A 23,694-nucleotide genomic window follows, 5' to 3' on the forward strand; every position below is an offset into this window, starting at 1 on the left:
ATTGGGTCGTTTCTTGTGTGTGCACCCTCCACCAGGAGGTTTTACCTTAGGTTTAAGGCAGTAGTGATCATAGAACAGTGGTGAGACGGATGTTGATTCTAAAAAAGTCCGCACAGCCAGAGAGGGAATTTTAATATTTCTGGATTCGGACAGTTTGTTAAGATTATACGTGGAGCTTTAGAAAGGATTAGGAATTCGAGCGCACTTCATATGAAAATTACCATGTACAGCTCTTTGCTTCGTTTGATTACGTTCTCTCTATAGAAATACTATATGCATACATATATGCATTCCTTTTCTTTGTAACCTTTCTCTTGGACCTGAAAAAGTTCTTAGCTCTTTCTTGATCAGTTTGTAATTTTTAATGGTAACACCATACTGTGTTACACTCTTCCAGTAGAACCCTGTCTAGTAGTTGATGTTGTAAACATACTTTGACAAAACCTCGGTCTTGTCTCACCATTGGAAATTATCATTGGTTGTCAATAAAATGCTTTCTGGCAACTATGGATCATACTTGATGTGTGTAGGAAAGTGGGTTTCAGTTGCAGTAACCCTCCCTCCTTTTTGCCAGGTTTCTGATGCACTCGACTTGATGTGCCCTGTGTCCCTGCCAGTCGGATTCCCAGGGCCTGCGTTCTCACCCCAAAACTGTACCTTTGTAGCCAGAATTAGCACCTCTCTGGCCATAGGTAAGCCCCTTGTAAAAGGTACCATGGGTACCAAGGACAATGTGACCAGGGAAGGCCTCTAAGGGCTGCAGCACCTATTATGCCACCCTTAGGGGCCTTGCACCCTAACACCCTCACTCTGCCATTGCAGGCTGCGGGTTTTGGTGCAGAGAAAAGTGAAGAGTCGACATGGCACTTTAGTCATGGATGAATAAAGCAGCTTTAGAACACATTTTAAATTGCTTTCACCTTACATTAACTGTTTAAAATACATACTGATCATCCCTGTATGTCATGCCTGCAACCCACTGCCTGGGGTCTAGGTAAGTCACCCCTCTAGGAGGGTGCACTAGCCCCTAGGTGATGGTACAGTTGCATGACCACTGTATCCCTACAGTGCCTAAGTCCATTCTTAGACTTTGTAAGTTCAGTAAAGCCATCAAGAGTATATGGTCTGGGAGTTGGTCATTACGACCTCCACAGCTCCATAATGGCTTTACTGAAATCTGTGAAGTTTGGAAGCAAACTTTTCAGCACATTAAACCCACACTGATGTCGGTGTGGGATTTAATGTAATAAGCACACAGGGGGCATTTTAGAGATGCCCCCTGGAAAGTGACCATCCGTGGTGAGGTTCCTAAATGGCTGCCTGCCATTTGCCACCTCCAGAAAGGTTTCTGGACCCCTGGGTAGAGAGCCTCCACTAAATGGGTTCAGAAACAAAGCCCATCCTGGGCATAGGTGTCATGCCTTCTCCCCCAGGATGGACTGGGTCTACGAAGGGGAAACTTCAAAGGCCTGTCACCTTTGTAAGCTGTCCCTTTCTTTTGCTGCCCCCAGTATCTAGCTCCCACCGGTTCTGACCCCCACTTTGGGTGGAAGAATCTGCAGGAAAATCTAGTTAGGAGCAGAGGTGTGCCCACCATTGCCAACCTCACCCCTCATGTGAGGGAGGCAAAGTGAAGCACACATCTCATTCTCCTCCATCTTGAAGATAAGCGGGCCCAATTAGAAAAAGGCTCATGCCCCCCTCCCACTGGAAGGTGGCATAATACGGGGTGTACACACCCCAAGGGAGGGACCCATTGGTCCCGTCCTGCACACCCCTGTAAATGCCCCTAAATTTAGTATTTAGGGTTGACCCTGCACCTTGCCTGCTCAGATTCCTGCAAACCTCCAAAGAAGCCGCACAGCAGAAGAGACTGTAGAGAAGAATTGACTTGGCTCCAGCCCTCCCGGCCTGTCTGCAGTCTTCAGAGATCCTGCACCAAATGTAGACTTTTCCTGCAGCCAGCGACCTCCTGAACCCCTGGGAGGACTGACTGCCTTCAACAAAGACTGTATCTCCTGCGAATAGCAGCTCTGTTCAAACAAAAGTTCCAAGACAAACTCTGAGCCTCCTGATGACGAAGAAACAAGACGCCTACAACCACCCCAGTACCTGTTGCCTATGGCCAGAGTCCAAGTGACCCACCAGTTCCAGCGAGGTCCCCAGTGTCCTAGAGTCCGAGTCCACCGTGGGTTTACCCCTGCAGGACTCCTTGACATTACCTGTAGCCTCTGCACGAAGATCCCTCCCCCTCCACTCCGCACGTGGCCTGGTAAGGTGAAATCTGACCTCAAAAGGCACCCCTGCATCCAGCCGCCCTGCGCCCTGGAAGAGAGGACCTGAGGTACACCTACGTCCCTGAGCCCTCCAACTTACCTGCCCAGCTGTTAATTCCTCCCAGAAGACTTCCTGAACCGAGCCTGCAGCCAAAATCCCAAACCGGCAACCTTCATAGGATTGCATTGGACTCCCAACCCCTCCTAGCACCCTACACTCGGCCGCTCCTGCGCCGCTGGTCATGTGGAATTGTGCCAACCTGGGACCCTCTTTGCCCTGCCTTAATCCTAGGAGCTTAGCTCCCAAGACTGAGTGGCCTGCCCGTGAGCAGCTCCGAACCGAAGTGCCCCCTAGCCCCATTGGCTAACATCGGGCCCCTGCATCCACCCGCCCCAGTGCTGCAGGTGGTGCAATTTGAGTGTCTAACTGGACCTTAGGGAATCTTGGTCCTAATCTCCAAAAGCCATACTTGAGACATTTATTTACCTGTAAACCGTTGACACTTTTTTTCCCCCATGAGAACCAATGTTGCTAGTTTTGTACCTAAAAAAATGTGTTGACCTACTGTTTTGTATAAAAAGTAAGTAACTATGCTTTAACTTAAGAATTGTCGTACTTACCTGTAAGTGACAAATTCTAGTGTGTGATATCTCGACATACCACCTCAAGTACCGATAGTACTTAAAAAGTAATCCAAGAGTAATCCATAGTTATCTTACTGTATTTTGAACTGTTTCAAAAGTAATACACATCCGTAAACTATTCCAATATAACCCACAATTGCCTTTCCTTTTAAAGTTTTACAATTGAAAGTACATTTTACCTACCTGTACAAGTCCTGGTTGATTCTAGAAATAAACTAGATGTATACTTTTTTTTTACTTACCTGATTGATTCTGTCTTTGAGTGTGTGCCATCAACCTTGAGTGAGTAAATACAATAAATGCCTAAAACACCCTCCTAATAAGCCTAACTGCTCGACCACACTACCACAAATAGAGCTGTTAGAAGTTACCTAATTTAGCCTCTGCTATACTTCTGGGATTCGCTAGACTCTGTATTATTATTATTATTATTAAAATTTTATATAGCGCACAGCTACCCTGGGGCATCCCGGCGCTTTGAACAGAGCATCGACAGTTAAAACAATGAGATGGTTAGGTCAACTCACGCAGGAAACAGGTATGTTTTCAGACCTTTTCGAAAGCGCAAAGTTCAGGTCTCGGTACGAAGTTTTAGGGGCAGAGAGTTCCAAAGCGTTGCTGTGTGCACAGAAAATCGTCTCCCGCCCGTGCGTGATCTTTTTACTCTCGGGACACGGAGCAGATATTTCTGATCGGACCTCAGCGCTCTGTTCGCTTTGTAAGGCACTGCCAAATTTCTTAGGATAGATGGTCCATTACCCTGAAGAATTTTGTGGGCGATGCAGAGTGCCTTGAACTTTACTCTCTCCCGCACCGGTAACCAGTGCAGGGCCTTAAGGGCGGGTCTAGCTGATTCGGTTCTGGGGATGCCCATGAGTAATCTGGCTGCCGCATTTTGGACCTGCTGTAATTTGCTAAGGGTAGATTCAGGGGCACCCAGGAAAAGACCATTACTATAGTCAAGGCGAGATGTTGTAAGACCCTGAATCAGCAGCTTCCTCGATGGAAGAGGAAGAAGCGGGAAGATTTTACGAGCGGCCCGCAGCAGGGCAAAACACACTCCTGCAGTTTTTTTGGCTTGAGTTCTGAAGGAAAGATCTTGTTCCAGCCAGACTCCCAAGCTCTTAATCTCCTCTTTCATGGTGGGGAGATCACCCATACAGCTCGGCCAGCATGTTAAAGGCAATGGGGGAGCTTTGTTCCCTAGCAGCAAGATCTCTGTCTTAGAGCCGTTCAGCTTAAGAGCTGAACCGCCCATCCAGGTGTGGACGTCCACCAGGCATGAGTGCAGCAAATCAGGTTTATCTACAAGTTGAGGAAGGGCGACCACCAGCTGAGTGTCATCAGCGTAGCTGATGATCTTGATGTTATAAGGGGCCACCACGTCCTTCAGGGGGGCCATGTAGACATTAAATAATGTCGGGCTCAGGGAGGAGCCCTGTGGCACACCCCACTGGAGAGAGATGGATGTAGTCTTGTTACTGCCTTCCCAGACCTGGTATGACCGACCGTCGAGAAATGAACTAAGCCACTTCAGGGCGGCCCCTGCCACACCCGCCTCTGACACTATACCTTACTTTGGTATAGTATATACAGAGCCAGTTTCCTACAATGTAGCAACTACTGCTCCCATGGTGTGTTTTTGTGAATTGTTCCATTGGTTGCGAAAAACATGGTATTGAGCGTTTGACTGCACACATTCTTAGTTTCCTACAGTGTTACTGTGTAATTAAGCTTTTAAGTATGGTCTGTGGCATGATCCCGATCGGATAAATGTACCCCGCCTCCTTCTACAAGTAGGTGTTTAAATACATTTAGGCTTCTTGCAGCATGACAAGCTACAAATTCTCTTGAAGTTGTGGCAATAGACTACACAGTTGTCAGGGACCTTATAAATTGTTGTACTTTACTCTTCAGGAGTTCTAAATGAACCTTTGGCAGGAGACAAACTAGCAAATTGTTCTCATAGAAGAAGTGTTGGAGTGCAAGGCATTTAATGTTATTATTAATTGCTGTTGAACTGCATTTATATCTCTCTATTTACTCCTCCAACAAAGCCTCACATGGCATAATTATATGGCTGATCCTTGTGTTTTAAAAAAGCTTTTGTTTTCTCTATGGGTGGCTTACATGATTGCAAGTTCAACTGGGAAGGTTTGTCCTCTTACGGAGTAGATTTCAGTGAGTTGTAGAATCTTGACTGGTTGTTTTTAGAAAAGTGAGTTTAATCTGGTGTTCTGTAACTATTGGTAGATTGTCGCTTCTGGGTTTTCAATGCCAGCTGTTTGTTTTAAAAAATATATATATTTTCCTTCCTAACAAAGGATTACCATTAGTAAACGAGTACATGCAAATATGGGCATGCACAAATGCCATTTTCATGTCCATGTGCATTAAAGGCAGCCCTATAGGCTTTATCAGTGCTAAGGATTCAGAGAATTAGCAGTACAAGACTGAGAGTGGTCAGATAATAGATTGATTTTACCAGAGACATTGAAACAATTTAAGCAAAAATGCAATAAATAAGATCACCACATATTTAATTTATTAATTGTGGGAAAGCATCTGATATTTGGTAATAGGATGACAATAAGTCGAGATTTATCTAAAATCTTACTTGAGCATCTACGTTTTATAGATTTAGAAATAATGTCAGGGTTTTAAATTGCTCAACGTTGATGGTGTCCTAAATAATCTGAGATAACGTGAGACTGGGGATGTGACTCATCGGCTAACCGTGCTGCTACTGGATCTGGGAAACTAAATTTGGATCCCTGACTCAAATCAACATTGCCTTAAATACACACGTAATGTAATCTTAGCTGTAATGCACTCATAGCCAGTTTTGCACTATATAAAAACAGCCAAATAAAAACATAGAAAGGTACATGTGGAGCAGCACAATTTGGGCTCAACCCTTATACGTCACGATTATGTAAATATATACTCACATTGACATCATAATTACTGTATACCTTAACTTCATTAAGGTGTGTGAAACAATTAAATGCAATAATGAAATGTAATCATTGTAGAGATTAGCGATTTATACTCTAGTCTCAGTTGAACATGTAATCATATACTGATTATTCATGTTTACTTTTGTTATTCAACTTTTATATGTATAATCATGTATTCAAGTTCATATTAACTGCTAACTTTGTCAGCATAATTTCTTCTTTCTTTCCAGGTGAATTATCCTGATTCTAGTTAGTTAGAGAAAGGCTTATTGTTTGTATTAGACTGCTGATAATGAGCATGGAGGGAAGAACTTGTAAGTGAACTTGGAGAATGAATGGTCAAAAGTGGCCTTCTGTTAATTTTGTACCTGGATGGTGAGATGCTCAAGTTTGAGAACAACAGTCCCAGTTCGATGTGATGGGAAACTGAAGGGATGTTGCAGATGCACTCGAGTAACAATTTGATTGGTTTCTGGTGGTGTGAAAGGAGATAAGGTTTCTGGTGGTGTGAAAGGAGATAAGGACGTTTCTGAATCTCCTACTACTTTTTAATGGGTGTTCTTGCGGTTTGAAGTCACTGAAATTCCCTTTAGACTTAGAGAGGTACAGATCTCTCTGCTTGCCTTATTCTTGCAAATGTGAATCTTTATGCTAAACACTTATTTCCTTTTTCCAAGACCTCTACTGAAGTCTTATCATGCTTACTGACACATTCTATGCTCCCTAAGTATAGAACCTAGGTAGATGATCATGTAATAGAATTATGTTTAGAAGAGAGAAGGGACATTTCTTTATAGAACATCTGTTTGCTTTAATATGTTTTCTTTTATTGTGGCTATCACAATTTTGTATCTGATTCTATTGCGGCTCAGCTTACTGAGATATTTCAGCTTATCTGCTGTGTTGCAGTACGTAATGCACTTATTCTTGGTTTGCTTATATACTGGATTGCTTGGTAATCTGAAATAAAACCCTATGCCCACAATTAGTGAATCCTGGCCCTGGAATCACGATGGTTTCACAAGCTAGAAATGTATTGTTGAAGTCTTCTCCCTTTCAGTGTTTCACGTTAACCAATAAATGTCCAAATGTCAGTTGGAAACATTTATGGGGCGACTTGACTAAGTGATTACATTGTAAGGCCCAGCGCTCCATCACATGTGAGGATAAACCGGACACGTCACAGATCTAGAAATGGGACTACTATTTGTCAGTGATCACCAAACCAGGTAAACAGGCTTCGAAGAAACACTCTGTTCCTCGAATAAGCATGATTATTTACAGTACAACAAACAAATTGGCAATTTAAGGATCCCTTTAATATGAGTCCTTTCCGGAGCATGGCACACTGCAATAGGCCCAGTAGTATTATGTAGTGAGCAGCCGGGCCTTTGCGAAAGAAAAATCAAAGACTACATTGATTTTTTTTATCAAAGTAACAAATGATGTTTTTATAAAAGGTCACTGTGGCCTAGCAGCGCTGGTACTGAATGGAACTGGTGGATGTGCACAAGCAAAATGCAGTCACTCAAATTGAGTGAAGCCAATGGCGGAAGGTGGGCTGGCACATATTACCATGCAGCGTGCTGTGGTGGGTGTAAGCAAAAGGTGAATGACAGTTTATCTCTCTAGTGGATGGACACTGCTGACTGACAGCCTCTCTACATACATATTTTGTATATTATTAAAAAAATAAAAGTCTGGCAAAACAGCTAAAGCGGTCTCAAAGACCAGACCTAAAAACGATGGATGCGCGGTCAGTACAGTCCAAAAGTTCTTTGGCATGTCAGCAGATGAAGGAGCACTCTTATATGTTGCCTTTGATGTGGGTGAGTAGAGTGCCCAGCTTATTAATGTCTTTTGTCTTGGGTAGGTCGGTAAAGACTCCCTACATGACCCTGAAGGTTGGCCCATGAGCAGTAATGCATCCAATTTTGGATAGCCAAGAGCGCTACCAATCATTTACAAAGAGTGATTATCTCGTAACCCAAAATAATACTTTTTTTGCAGTAAAGTCATGCTTGAATTCTTTCCCGATAGATAACTGTAGCACTGCTTTAATGGTGGTGCTCTACCTCTAGTGATACACGTGCCCTCCCAGCACAGCAAATGTCCCTGGTGGTTGCTTTACCACCTACCCTTTCCCAGGACTTGTACAGTGCAAAAATATATTGTTTCCTGATCTGCCTCTGCGAGTGTTAGGTATTCCATTAGACACCACAAGCCCTGCACCCAGGGTAAAAGTAGGTAACTCATTAATTTTCCCAGAGTCGATTTCTTCTGTAATCTAGTGCAGGGCGAATTGTATTAGTGATGAGTGGGCTCACTACCCATGATGGTTTTAGCTAAACAGTGGTACTTGCAGTAAACTTATTTCGACTGATATCAAAATCCTTTACCCTCCTACACCAAACTGCCAGCAATCTCTCAGCTGCTCACTTTTTCCAGGATATACTCTCAATAATGCTTCCAAGGATGATTGCCTTTATTTACCATATCGAATGTGAGCAGTTGTGAAAGAAAAACACAGCTTACTGTCATTGTTTGAACAGCCAGTACAGCAGAAATCTGTTCTTCCGTAACCAATCCTTGGCTGGTATTGTAAGTGGGTGTGCTGCTATACATTTCTAAAATCTAAAAATTGGGAGATGTGGGTGCGTGGATTTCTTGGCGTCATCCTCAAATGACTCTCTTCCTGCATAAGCCTCCAAATTGGTCAAGTACGCAGTACTTAACATCCATAGAGAGGTATTGATTGCCTAGAAACACCAGTGGCTGAATTCCTGGGTTACCTTTTGGCTGAATCCATACATTTTATATTAACTCATGTCGCAGACATGAAATTAAAGAAACATTGTGGGAGAGTAGGTCGTGGCATATGAGTGTTTCCACCCACCACAGTTAAAAAATCGTCTATGCTACAAAATATGGAAATAGTCTGTAAGTTGGATTGGATTTTTGGTTATTTTTAAGCTTTTTAAAACAACCTCTAGTATTTTTCAATCTCAAACATGGATTGAAAATATGGCATACATTAAGGAGAATTAAACAAAATATTTCAATATTTGAGCATGTGGTTTAGTACATATACTTTTTTTTGTATTTTTGGTGTACAGTTTTGAGGATCAAAATATAGAAATTGCTTATGCCGGGTGTTTCGTGACTTCTAATAATGACTCAGTGGGGGGTTCCCGAATTCAAGTAATGATTTAGCCGGATCCACAGAAGTCAGTGTTACGAATGTCTGACCTAGTTTTTAATGGGTACCATGTTTATGAATTGTATATTGTAACAAGTTTCGTGATCAATAACTTGGATATTAAAATGGTAATTAATCCATTATGACCATAGAATGTTAAATGCCAGATAATACATACAGTTCAGTAATGGGGAGGATTGCATTCTTTGCATAACATTATGACTGTTTGTCAAATTTAATCAACCATCTTCACCTCCAATGTATTCCAGGTCGGTCTTCACTCTTTCCTTTTGAAGATGGATTCTTAGATGACAGTCATGGTGACCAGTCCTTATCATCAGGTTTGAGCTCTCCAACGCGCTGCCAGAATGGTGAAAGAGTGGAACGCTATTCTAGGAAGGTCTTTGTTGGGGGGCTGCCTCCTGACATTGATGAAGGTACTGACAATCACTATTGAAAATGCTAAGTTTACTTTTAGAACAAGTTTCAAGGCAATGGGTGTCTTTCTTATATACAGGGATTCCTAATGCTCAGCTGCATTATATAATGCCTTATATATTATTGACTGTTCAATTATTTCCATATTTCATTTTTTCCATCTATATCCTTTGAAGTTGTCACTGCGTTTTATGGGATACTGGCCCAAAGACCTTGTGACCTCTTGCAGAACCAATTAACCTTTTTCTAAAAAGATGGTTATTTAGTATTTTATATTCGCCTATAAGCAAATAATTGTGTCGTAGTTGGTTTGTTTTTCACATAGTTTTACACAATCCAATAGTTAAAAATATTGTTAAATGGGGCCTACCATAGATCATAGCCACCTACATTTGTTTTAATTTTACAGAAATGCTATTTAGCAAAATGTTTGATTTTACTGTTACTTTAGTGAAACCGTTAAGATCTTTAAAGCAAGTATACTCTTAGAAAAGGAAGCCAAAAGTTAATGATTTTAATTTATATGATCGGGAAAGGACTGGAGTTCCAATAAAATTGAACAGGTGCTCAACATGCCGCAGTCTTTGCCCTCTCAGAGTGTTGCTGACAGTATCGAGATATGAGTCTCATACTCTCCACCCTTAACAGTGATGTTGTTTCAGAGAGCTGCTATTGAGACTCCCATCATCCAATTTCTTAGTGAAAAAGTCTATTTCTCTGGCTATGCAAATACCTTTTTCGTTTCTCTTTTGGAGGCACTTGAATCTTTCTTTCCGTTCTTGCCACCTACATGTCTGTGACCTGTGTGATAAACTTAGGTTGCGCCCTTTTACTTTAATCTTAACTCATCCAATAAAGCACGTATAATATTTTACCTTTTCCTTCTCACCATGCTCCTTTATGACGTCCTATTCCTTTTTTCTTTCATTTTTGTCTGATCAATCCACCACTGTGCATTGTATTTTTAGCACCACTTGTGAGCTTTTTATGTATGTCGGGCTGTATTAACTTGGGCGCTAATGGTTGTCATCACTAGTTATTACATTTTTGTAAAATGTGTATTTCCTTTTAATTTTAATGTGTCAAGCTCCAAATCCAAACTCTTCTCTTTTCTGCACTACTTTTATTTTGTGTGTTGTACCTCTTGCTTCTGTTTGTCATCCAGAAATTATTTTCCGATGGATACTTCTAACTGCCGATTCCTCAACTTTAGAGTAATCCTAACTGGATACGGGAGCTTTTCACAGCAGCACTCTTGCGTGCTGATAGGTGGCGTCGCATGGCTAGTTCCTACTTGGAAGTAACCCAGTGAAGCCAATATAGACACCACCACTGCATGCAGACTTCAGTTCCTTTCTTTTTGCACCTTCAAATGAAGATCAATAGCTCTGCTATTTATTTTCTATGTTGTTGGCAAATTCTTTTAGCTAGATTTTGATTTCAAAATAAACCATTGTACTAGGGAACTATGTCCCCTCCGAAGACTACAGGATTTAAACCATGCAGGGACAGTTGCCAACACTTGTTTGTGACAGACCCTGCGAGTTATGCCTTTCGTGTGTGAGCTTGGAAAACGACCCAAGCCGTGTGAGTAGTGTGCCCAAAAGAACCCCAAGGCGATCCAGGACAGGGAAGCAAAACTGTACGTCGATGAACACCGGAACAAACCTTGGATGTCACATTCAAACTTGAGAGCACAGACTTGCTCCTGAGGCCGTTCACATAATATGTCATCGCTGCAGTTGAAGTTTTTAGGTAAGTCCAGGTCTAAGACGATGTGGAATTCCAGTTGTATGCTTCACCAATATACACATGGCCTTTGAGACATGGTCAGCAAGATCTTCCTGGCAGCCCCTGAAGATCTTCAGGCCTCTTTGGTGCAAACCATTCCAGGTGGCTGATGAGAACATATCAATCGATCTGGCCTGGACACTACCAATTGCTTAGGTCGAGCAGTCTGCAACAGTGTGGTCCTTTGTCGCCAGGCGTGTATGAGATCCACTGTTTCGTTTCCTTGGGATGTCCTGGCCTCCCTTATGGATATGCCTTTTGATGGGCCTTGCTTGTCTGGCAAAAAAGAGCATTTTGCTCCTCTGAAACACTTTATGGAAAGAGGAGCCATGGGTCGTTCCTGGGCCATTCAGCCCCTACCAGGCAGTTCCCTCAGCAAACCCATCCCTTTTAGAATTTTACAGAGTACTGGCATACAGGCAACCCAGCGCCTGTCATCCATCCGACCCCCACCCTCCCCATCATGGACTAGCACAGAAAGCACCCCGGTCCTTTTGGGGCAGCGAATTACCATCAGGCAGACATGTGCTGGTCAGTCCCCCAGCCCTGCAGCAGCAGCCTCCAAGCCACTTTAGTGACTCATCATCTCCATGAAACCATCACTTTTTCCAAGGGTGGTCAAAGATTACATCAGACAGATACGTCCTCCAAATTGTACATTGGGGCTTCACCCTTCCAATCCCTTTTAACCCACTACATCTTCCACCCACTTCAGTGCGGTTTTCAGAGGACTGTCTTACTGCAGTAAGTGTAGGCTCTCTTGTCCAAATGGACCCTAAAAAGGGTACTGGTCTCAGAAATAGAGACTGGGTGTTCTTCTCACCATTTCCTGGTGCTGGAGAATGGAGGCCTTCGTACTATTTTAGACTTTAATGCTTTTGATGCCTTCCTGCGAAGGACAAGTTCAACATACTCCCATTCACCCAGCTTCTGTGTGCCCTGGATTCAGGTAACTGGATGGTAGACCTGGACCTGTAAGATGCATATTTACCTGCATCCATTCTGCAGCTCCACAGATGTTACCAGTGACATATTTTGGGGGCCCTGGGCCAAAATAATTTTGGGGGGGCCCTGTTTGGAACAGCTTTGAATTTATGATTCAATTTCAACTCTTTCGGGCCCTCTTGAACCAGTTTGCCGACACTGCACAGACACACTGGTCCAAATTCTAAATGTGTTTGCATCGAATATTCAGGGATAGCGATGGGTGTTCTTAATAATTGTAACACAGCAGCATCTCACTAATATTACTGGAAATAATCTCTGTGACTCCCTCCCATTTCTCATATGTGAGAGCCCATTTTGATCTAAAAGAAACTTATTTTAATGGTCATTGCATGAAATATAAGCACACTTTCTCTGTGAAATGTCTGTAATAGACTCTCATACATCACCCATATTAAAAATAAATTAAAGGAAAATGGTATTTAAAACGATCTACTGAAGACTTATTAAAGGTCATCAGGGCAAGGCTTTCTGCAGAACAGAGCTGGCTCTATCAGGGGGTCACCTGAGAGGCTATGGTCCTAGGCCAGTGCCCACTTTGCCTATGCCTTAAAATGTCTCTGGATGTTATCTGAGTTTCAGGGTAGGCCTGTAGCATTTCCAATTGGATGCGGCACACTTAGGCCTTACCAGCACCCCTCAGGTGTACACAAAAGTGATTAGGTGCTCACAGCACCTCTTCAGTGGTTGGGGATAGTGATTTTTCCTTAACTCGACGACTAGCTGGTGGGCTCTCCTCAGTCAGTGGTGGACTACCTCCTTCCCACAGCGACCATTCTTACATCTCTGGGATTTGCAATCGATATGTCAGTCACACCTGACTTCTTTGCAGGGACTTTCTCTTATAGGAGCGGTCCTGGATACCACGCCATTCAGGGCCTTCCCTCCATTTCAGGGAGTGCAGGAAATTTGGGCTGTGATCCGATGTTTCAGCCTTGATGTCAGTGGCTCTGAGGCTTCTTGGCATATTGGCCTCATGTATCCTGCTCATTGACTGGGCTAAGTGGCACTTATGGGCTCTGCAGTAGGTTCTGAAGTCTCAGTGGATCCAGCATGAGGGGAAACCTGTTGGATTCCATCTAGGGTTCGGAGAAGACTTTGAAATGTCTGCAGTGGTGGGCTGCCAGACCGAATTTCCAGGGCAGACCTCTTTCCCTTTCTCCCCAGGGTTGACGGTGGTGATGGATGCGTTACTGTTGGGTTGAGTAGGTGATCTGAGAGGTGTGGTGAATAAAGGTCTCTGACTGAAACCCGCCTATACATTTGTCTGTTGGAGTTGTGGGCCATCTGCCTAGCGTTGAAGGCCTTCCTGCTGTATTGCAACAAACAAAACGGGTGGGGGCCTTGGTCCTGTACCAAATGTCTCCTCTTCTCTGGAGTTGGCTGGACCATTGGGTATATCGATGGTTGTGAACCACAAGGCTGCAATCGAATAATGCCAGGGCAGAAGAACTCAACCAGGGGTGCCTGGTGGATCACGAATGGTAGCAACATCCCAAGGTAATCTTCCAACAATGGGGTGGACCCTGGTTATATTTTTTCTGACCCTTGAGCACACACAGTGTCAAAACATCTGTGCACTGGATTAACCGAGAAGGCTCTTGCTAGGAGATGCATTCAGGCTAGAGCGGAGCATTAGATGCCTATACTCCTTTCCGCGGTTAACTCTTGTGCCCCAAGTTCTGAAGACGATGAGGAACAACCAGGCCCAAGTCTTTCAAGTGGGTCTATGTTGGGCCAGGAGAGTGTGAAACCCGGAACTGCTGGGCATGAGCATCTGTCCCCCTATCCGGCATCCACTTCGGGAGAAAGTTCTGTTCATTCATAAGGGCAAGGTTCTGCACCGCGCCTGTGCAACTTACACCTCCATGTGTGGAGATTGAGCGGGGCTTTTTGACTTTGTTTAATCTACCTCCTGAAGTTGTGAATGCTACCCTTGCTGCTTGGCATCCTTCTACAAAATCCATTTATACAGGATGCTGGGATGAGTTTGTGGCTTGGTGTGGAATCACAGACACAGACCCGCTGCTGGCTAAACTTTCTGATGTTTCATTGTTTGTTTTGTCTTTGGCAAAGCAAGGACTTGCAGGGGGACTGTTAAAGGTTATGTTCGAGGCTTATGAGCTGCAGATTACACACTGTGCATAGATCGCCACCTAGTGTTGGGCCGGATGTTTGCAGTTGTTTTTGTCCTGAAAAGTCTTTGGAAGTCACGGGATAGGGGACTCCTCCTTTCAACAATAGTGCACATGGGCATCGGCTCCATCCTTAGATTGTTTTTTTCCGCCACCGGGCTCGGATGTGTTTCCTGCGCTCCGTGTTGGAACCGATTTTCCTTCGACACGCAATACTCACCAGCTTCGACGGTATTGTTTCGAACGCGTTTCCAATTTTTTTTTAAACAAATTTTTATTGGGTTTTGTTCCACACATCATACAAAATTAAGTGCATTTCCCATGTTTACTTACTCCCACAAGATAAACTCCCTAGCTACATTTTCGGTAGAGGGCTAGGATGTGATTCAGACAATGTATATAATACCCTAGTAGAAGGCTGAGCCCCAACATGCCCTTTCCTACTTTACTGAAGAACTCCCCTGTGCGCCCTCCCACCTCCCTGGATCCCCATCATCGATGCTTATAACTGGTTCTAGTCGTATTAGTCCGTGTGCACAGGAATGATCAGGCGTTGTTCTGTGTGATGTGCCTGTCATGTCTCGGGGATAGTTTCCAATCTTGGTGCTATTCCTCTTCTTCCTCTTGCGTCCCATAGTCACGCAGTGCTTGTACTAATGCATCCCACGCCTGAGCTGTTTCTAGCGCCTTTTCATTGCGTTGCCTACGCGCAGTTTGGAATCTCAATTCGCTTTCGCTGCCGGCCCATTTGAGAAACTCATTCTTCCATCTAGTGCTATTGGGCCCTATTGTCGCCTTCCAGTGTTTTTTAATTTCTCGTTTTGCCAATATGAGCCCCATGTATATAAATTTACTCGTGATCTTATTCCTGGGGGTATGGGGGAACCAGTGTAGGACACCTACGGCTAAATCAAATTCCAAGCCCCGTTCCGTTACCGCATTCAGAGTGTCTCCCACCTCCTTCCAGTAAAGCTCTAATAATGGGCATGTCCATAGCATATGATCCAATTCTACCCCGACCCTTGTACACCTGGGGCACGCTGCATCTTCTATGTCGAAATATTTTTTGATCTTTCCTGGTGTCAAATATGCTCGGTGAAGGATATAGAAATGCAGTAATTGGAATCTTACGTTCCGTGTGCTCTTCCAGGCCCTCCGTATAATCTGTGCCCACACCGTCTCAGGGATGTCTTTCCCTATATCTGTTTCCCATTTTCTCTTCAGCGCCTCTAGAGGTGGTAGCTCTTCATTGATCATTCTGGAGTAGAGGCACATGACCGCCTTAAAAGTTCCTGCTGCCATCATAGTGTACTGACAAGCCATTGTTGTTCTTGGTTCTATCAGTCCATCCCTCCAATGTGTCTGTATCGCTCGTGTCAATGCTGCGTACAGCAGAAAACCCCCTCTTGGCAGGTCGAACCGTTCTAGGAGTGTTGGGTATGGCAATAGTGCTCCGTCTTCGTATAGGTCCCCCAGCACCTGCACTCCCGCTTCCTCCCAGTCCTGTAGCTGCGACCAGTCGCCACCATGTGGTAGCCCCGTTAGCATCCCTAGTGGGATCTCAGGGGCATACGGGTGCAGTGCGCCTGCCCTACGTTGTGAACGGTTCCAAAACAATCTGATTGTTTTTTTCCTCCTGCGTTAGATCTCTAAGATCCAGTTTCTGCTGCAGCGCTATCTAAGAAAGGACATGGCGAGGTATACCTCGGCCCCTATTATACTCCGGTCCTCTGAATTCTCGTGCTATTTCCTGTGTATAAATCTGCAATTGGGCTGCCTAGTAGTACAGTTCAAAGTCGGGGCACGCCAGTCCAGCCTCCGGTTTAGATCGTATCAGCGTTGTGTGTGCTACCCTTCGCCGTCCCGCCCCCCAAAGGAAGGACACTATCATGGACTTCAAAAGTTTAAAGGTAGTGGCAGGTATCCATACTGGCAGTGTCCTAAAGTAATACAGGAGCCTTGGGGGCGCAATCATTTTTAGCAGCGCTATTCGGCCCGCCAGCGACAGTGGGAGAGTAGCCCAAAAGGCCATACTACCTTTCAATGCTCTTATCCCTCGGCCAATATTACCCTCCAACAAGTCAGCTGTCGTGTGGTAAATGTACACGCCCAAGTATTTCATGCAGTTGGGCTCCCATCTCACCATTCGGGTGGGTGAGGGTCGGTTCTCCGCCTGTCGTACCGGGAACAAGCATGACTTGGACCAGTTCACTTTCAAGCCGGATATTTCGCTCAAACTCGTTAGTAAATGTTCGGCTCCCACCATTGCCTCATCAGCATTCTCGAGAAAGAGCAGGAGGTCATCTGCATACAACGATACATATTGTTGTCCAACCCTGCTTTGTAGTCCCCCATAATGGACACCCGTCCGGATTGCTAACGCGAGGGGTTCCACTGCTAATGCTAACAACAATGGAGACAGTGAGCATCCCTGTCTCGTGCCTCTTTCCACCGGGTACTGAGACAATATCAGCGTGCCCGTTCTCACTCTGGCTACCGCTGAAGTATACAGCACTGCCGTCCATCGCAGGTAATCCTCTCCTACTCCGAAGCGTCTCAGTACCTTGTAAAGATATTCCCATTCGAGGCAGTCGAACTCTTTCTCTATATCGACCGACAATATCATGGGTTGTCGAGCCTCCAAGTGGTCTCCCTCTAGCAATCGCAGCAGTCGGTGTATGTTTGTGGTCGTATTCCGCGTTGGTATGAAACGAGCTTGGTCCTCATGGATTAGTGCAGACATGTGTTTCAGCAGGCGAGATGCTAGGATACTGCTTAGTATTTTGTAATCAGTAGTCAGCATCGATAGTGGTCTATACGATGTCGTGTCCCCGCTCTCTCTCCCTGGTTTCAATAAGAATATTACCAACGCCTCCCGCATAGATTGCGGTAACCGCCCCAATTGTTTCTCTTCCTGATAGACCTCCAGCAATCTAGGTGCTAGGAGGTTGGAGTATGTTGCATAAAATTCTATGGGTAGCCCATCCAGACCTGGGGTTTTGTTGTGCGCCATACGTTTTATGGCGCTTCGTATTTCTCCTAACTCTATATCCCTGCCTAGCTCCTTTGCCTGTTCACGATCCAGTTCTGGGAAACAAAGCCCTTCCAGGAAGGCATCCATGGCTGGAGTACTGATCATTAGTTTGTTCTTGTATAGGTTTTCATAATACCTCGTAAAGCACTGTAAAATCTCATTCTGGGTGTAAACCTCTTCACCTTCCGCTGTGCGCATGGTCACTATGGGGGAGCCTGACTTCGCGGGATTGGCGAGCCAGGCCAATAGGGTCCCTGCTTTATCACCTTCAGCGTGGGATCTCACTGTGTACGTTTTGTAGTCGAAGCTGCGCAAACGCTCTGTTTCCGCTTCTACCGCTTCTTTCGCCTCACTAACCCTACTTTGTAGCTCGAGGTGACCAGGCCTTAAGAGTTCTACTTCACTGAGTTTCCTGTCAGCCCTATCCAGGTCATCCAGAAGTACCTTCTGCACTCCTACATATTTCCCTATACAAAGCCCTCTCACAACCACTTTGAAGGCATCCCACTCCGTTGCTCTCGCTGCAGTCGTGCCAGCATTTTCCCCAAAGTACTAAACAATCCCCTCCTCCAGCGCAGCATGAAAAATAGGGTCCTCCAGCGTCTATGGACGCAGCCTCCAATTGGGAACACATGAGGTACCAGGAAGCCATCGCATAGCAATCAATAAAGGATTATGATACGATATTGTTCTTGATAGGTACTCCGTTCCCACAATCGTTGGCATTAGGACCGGGGAGCACAGCACTGCATCCAACCTTACATGGAGCTCATGCATACGTGAGAAATAGGAGTAATCCCGAGTTTGTGGATGCTGCGTACGCCAAGCGTCTATCAGGCCCCACCTTGTTTGCCATTCCAATCTGCCCTTGGCCGTGCGGTGTGTCGTAGAGACTGCTAAGGGGGGTGTGACCTATCAAGAGAAACGTCCAGCACCGAATTAAAGTCCCCGCCCATCAATAAGGGTCCTTTGAGGAAATGTGCTAGGGACCCGGATAGTTTCGCCAGAAAGGTCACCTGATCAACGTTGGGTGCATATACACTGCAGAAGGCAATGTCCTTACCTCTCAACTTTCCCTCAATTGCTATAAACTGCCCCTCTTGGTCTATGACCTGCTTGGATACCTGAAATGGGACCCCGGCTCTGACCCAAATCAGCACGCCCCTAGCAAACGCTGAATATGTAGTGTTGTATACTTTACCCCTCCATCGACGCTGTAATGCTAGCCCTTCAGCCTTCGTTAAATGAGTTTCCTGAAGTAATGCGACCTGCACTCCTCTACGTACCAGATAAGCGTGAATCGTGTGGCGTCGTGTGATGATATGAATTGCCCTCACATTCCAGGTTATACATCTCAAATTAGCTGAATCACCCATTGTCCCACAATGTCTTGTGCATCCCACTCCAACCATTCCCTAAACGCCCTAAGCGTGGCAATACGTCAGCATCGATGATGGACCCTCCCTTGAACACCCCAAAACAGTCCCAATCCCTCCTCCCCCCCCCCCCAGAACAGGACCTAGTAACCTCCATCTAGCTCCCATCCAAACACTCCCGAATATTAACAGTTGACTAGTCCCACAGTAGTCTCTGTGGGTGCGCCTTAAGGGCACTGAGGGAGGGTTGGTCGCCAACGGGCAGCCGGCCAATTACTAAACTCCCCGCTGATTGATCGAGACCCAAATAATAAACATCTCAATGACCTCCCATCCACAATCAGCAGCTCCCTCCCAAAGTTCACAGCAAGCAGTCCGCCATGGTCTTTACAACGAACTGATTCATCTCACCGGGTGCTTATAACCTTCGTCCAGCATTCCCTCCGCTGTCGCTGGGGTAACCACAGGCAAGGGCACACTGTTCGTTTCTGAATGCTCAGTGTCTGAATGGGCACTATCCTTTTCCGATTCCACCTCGTCCAGCGACGGGAAGTCCTGTGTTCCCGATAATGCGGATACCACTTCCAGGACCCCTCGCCGTTCTGCTGTTGTCTCCGACAGTGAAGGTCTCCTCAGTCCCCTCTGTCTATTGGGGATACGTCGCGATTTCCGCTGTGGCAATCCTTCTGAGCCCGGTCTTGGTCTTTGTTCATAGACGTCCTTACCGGATTTATATAATTCTAGCCAAGCACAGGCATCATCTGGAGTATCACAGAACCTCGTTTTATCGTCCACAATTACTCGCAGTCTAGCTGGGAAGAGAAGGGAATATTGTAGACCCTCAGTTCTTAGTTCTCTTTTAACAGCGAGGAAAGAGGTCCGCCGTAGTTGCGTTTCATACGTATAATCAGGGAATATATTAATTTTGCTGTTTTCCACCTGATAGGGTCTGTTCAGTCGTGCCTTCTGGAGCAGTAGATCTCTATCCCGATAATGTGACAGCCGGGCCACCACCGGGCGCGGGGGGCAACCCTGTTGTGGCGGCTTGGCCGGGACTCTATGGGCCCGCTCCAGTATGTAGAAAGTGGATAGACCCTCCGGCACCACCACCGTCTGGAGCCAGTTTTCGAGGTAGCTTACCATCTCCTGCCCCTCCACTTTCTCCGGTAGGCCCACTATTCGGATGTTGTTCCGGCGATTGCGTCCTTCGGCATCCTCCGCCCTTCTCTCCAGCGCGTCCATGCGGTCTAGTACATTGGTCATAGTGGCTTTAAGGTCTTTTTGCGCCGGTTCAAGGGTATGGATCGAAGTCTCTATTATTTTAACCCTGTCTGCCAGTTTTCCATGATCGGCCCTCAGTAGACCCAGTCCCGTGGCCACTTGCGCGATATCCTGCTGTAATGCTGTGCGGGAGTCTGCAATCGCGGTCAGGATTCTGTCCAATTGGTGCTGTAATTGGGGGTCTCGCAGTTGTCCGGGGTCAGAGTGTTCCCCCTTATCAGGTGCTTCAGTGTCCGACGTCGGCGCCACTTTTGTTCCCCTTAGGCTTCCCCATAGTGGGGGTTTGCTGTTCGTCTCGCCGTTAGTGGAAAGGACTATATAACTCAGGATGGAGGAATTCTGCACAATCCAACGTCCTCAAGCTGCACCCTATCGGGTATCCATGTTGCAACCCAGGAATAGCAAGCGCAGGGACCACCAGGATCAACACAGGAAGGCGGCCCCAGGTGGCGATCAGCAGGACCACAATCACGCGGACTTCAATTCCAGCAGTTCAAATTAGAGCAATCCGGTCTTAGCCAGCACCCCAATTTACAGAGGTCAGAACAGCTTTGGTGTCATGCGGCAAGTACACCAGTGGTCTCCTTGGGCACAATAGACGGCTGGGCACCAGCGCAGAACCCACCCTGGTCCAAGTGTATTGCAGTTTGCACGCAGTGCGGCCCCTAGTTGTAGCCCAGCAGTCCGTTATCTCGTACTTCACGTGCTCACAGGTCCACGCCCCTCAGTCATGTCCCGTTCGCTCACCTCCTGGCCTCACAGGTGCAGCCCAGTGATCAGGAGCCCAGGAGGGGGGAGGAAGGGAGCGCTCGTGTGTGTTTTGGAGCAGCAACAGCGCTTCCAGTTTCCTCTTATCCCCTCTCACTGTTTATGGCATCTGCTGTCCAGCCCCTCTCCGCTCTCTCGTGCAGGGGCGGTCTCTCTACTGTACTCGCCAGCCTTCACCTCAATATATTGTTCGTTGCCATCAGGGCCTCCCCGAGGCAGTGCACACCCACCTTCTTGAAGTGTCCGGCCCGCTCCAGGAGCACCCGCAGACTCCCCCCTCAGGCATCCACGCTGCGGAGCTGCGCCGCCCCGTCTCGTTTCCGCTCCTCAGTGCTCCTCTCGCGACCCCCGATTCGGCTCTTCAGGTCACAAACTGCTCTTCCCGATATATGTTTCCCTTCCCCTCAGCCGTAGCTCCAAGGGGATCCCGCAAAGGCGCCGCCCAGCGCTCGGTCCACAGTTTTCAGGGCGCCGGCGCGGCCACCGCCAGCCCACCCTCACAGCCCAGCAACCTGGGTCCTCCAGTACCAGGCTCCTCCGGTGTAGTGGAGTCCCACCGGGTCCGCCTCCTCCGCAGGCTGATAATGACAAGCAAGGGTCCGGGGGGTCCAGGGAGGCCCCACACGACGCCCCTCGATGTCCCCACCCCGAATAGTCTGCCCCAGCTGCGGCCGCCCCGGAAAGCAGTTTCCAAGTCCTCACGGGGGAATCCCGAGGATCTCCCCGCACTCAGGGTCGGCCGGCAGCACAACAGAGCCCAGTGTCCTCGGGTCCCAATCCTTTTAGGGGGACCCCGCCGCCAACGTGTTGTGCTCCGATTATCCTCCGTGGACAGCACTGCCGTTTCAGGTGAATCCGAGGGGAAGGGTCCGACCGTCTCACCCCCCCTGCAACACCCAGCGAGGTAGCTGCATGGCCCCTCAGAAACGGGCCGATCAATCTTGTCTGCCGGACCGTGCGAGCGGCTCCTCTGACCCTCAGCCGCCCCGCCGGTAGTGTCTCTCAGCTCCGGCACTGGAAGCAGGAAGCCCAAGTGTTCACAGGCTTTCCTACAATCACGGCCGTTCGGGGTTTCAGCGCTTCCCCGCAGCCGCCATTTTGTCTGCTCCTTTCGAGGCACCCCGGTCAGCGCGTCGGCGATCTTCACCAGGTCCACAGGGTCACTCAAGTGGCGCTCTGCGGCTCCGAAGTAGGGGAGTCCCTTCCCCCCGACTTTCAAGGGGGAGTGGGGGTCTTGAGAGGCAGTCTGACAGGATTAATAGGGGCTCGAACATGGAGCCCAGCGCTCAGGCGACCACTGCCATCGGCGCCAAGCCACGCCCCCTTCAAACGCGTTTCCAATCAACGCTACTCTTCAAATCCGAAGTCTTCGATTCCGGTCGTCGACGAAGGCCTTTGGGCCTACCTAGGCCTCATCTTCCCGCTCATGGAAAGGACGCGATTTAATAAGTGTCCTTAATGGGGGTCGAAGTTTCCCCACACCGATCTCCATGAGGTGTGCAACCTTTGCCTCTCACCGGAGCACCAGGCTAGAGACTGTTCCGCTTGTGCATCTTTCCGCTCCAAGAAGACGATCCGGGACCAACAAGCTCGAAGAACAATGGCTCGCTCGTCAGCTTCGATCCCAGACGACATCTTCGAAGAGGGCGTCGACGTCCCAGAGGAACAGCAAGAACATGGCGTCGACAGTAACTCCGAGGCCGAAGATTCAGACGTCAAGGACTTCACTCCGGCACAGAGGGTCGTAAGTAAGAACGTCGACCCCGACCCTTCCTCGACACCTTTTAAAAAGGCTACGGTCACACCCTCGCCCTCGGGCCTGGGTGCATACCGAGACACTGCTTCCCATGCCCCGCTTTCGAGCTCGGCAAAGAAGCCTAATAAGCCTTTAGGCGACTCAGGCTCGAGTCAGCCTACCCCTAGTGCCGGCGCACACCTACCGGCACCGAAAAAGAAAGCATCGTCTTCCTCCACGCTAGCTGCTTCCACATCTACGCACTCTGCGCCGAAGACTAGCACCGGCTCCTCGGCACCAAAACCACACTCTGAGCCGAGCAAAAAATTGCCACCCGACTCCCAACCATCAGAACCCAGAAAACTATCGGAACTGAAAAAGACAAATGTTCTCCCGGCTAAAGACACTGCTGGAGAACATGTTTCAAAGCCAAAAGACCCTCACAGCTCTGAGCCGAAAAAGCCCTCAGCACCAAAGAATCTACCTCCCACAGAGGACTTATTCCATCCAGACCCTACACAGAAAAATCTGGTTAAAGATCCAAAAACTGGTCAACTAACTCTTAGTTCTAAAAAACGACCATTGGACATGCCTGCACCAGCTCCTCATTCAAAGAAAAAAGACATCGCAACCTCTCCTTTAAGGATACCTTCTCCTCCACCTCATATCCCTTCACCACCCACTCCCCTCCACCTTCTCCAACTCCGTTAGCAGAAGATGATAACAGGGATGACACCTATGATGACACAGGGGGTGGTGCAGATAGTGAGCCACCAGATCCTTCTAGTCCTCCTGGCTCACCTGAGCCTAGGGATGATTATAGCACCCCAGATGTCCCTAAAATCCCACAAGACGACATATATCCCTCTAGGCCTTCCCCACCAGAAGACACTATGGGATTTAACCAACTAGTACATAGGGCTGCCCAATACCATTGGGTTGACCTACATACTGACCCATTAGAAGAAGACTTCCTTCTGGATTCCTTTGACAATGCACAAAGGTACACTTCGATTTTACCCATGCTTAAAGGTGTTATTTAGCACGCGCC

General features: G+C 47.0%; 1 protein-coding gene across 15 annotated transcripts in view; it reads left to right on the forward strand.

Moving 5' to 3' along the window:
• CPEB3 (cytoplasmic polyadenylation element binding protein 3) overlaps nt 1–23,694 on the forward strand; it is a 1,058,629-nt gene that overhangs the window by 741,824 nt on the left and 293,111 nt on the right. For all 15 annotated transcript variants that reach the window (XM_078643412.1, XM_078643411.1, XM_078643415.1 and 12 more), the window contains one exon: nt 9,350–9,517. In XM_078643412.1, the coding sequence (XP_078499538.1) occupies nt 9,350–9,517 (168 nt within the window). The remainder of the gene's footprint in view (nt 1–9,349; nt 9,518–23,694) is intronic.

The sequence above is a fragment of the Lissotriton helveticus genome, chromosome 5_1 (assembly GCF_964261635.1).
Source record: "Lissotriton helveticus chromosome 5_1, aLisHel1.1, whole genome shotgun sequence".
NCBI lineage: Eukaryota > Metazoa > Chordata > Amphibia > Caudata > Salamandridae > Lissotriton > Lissotriton helveticus.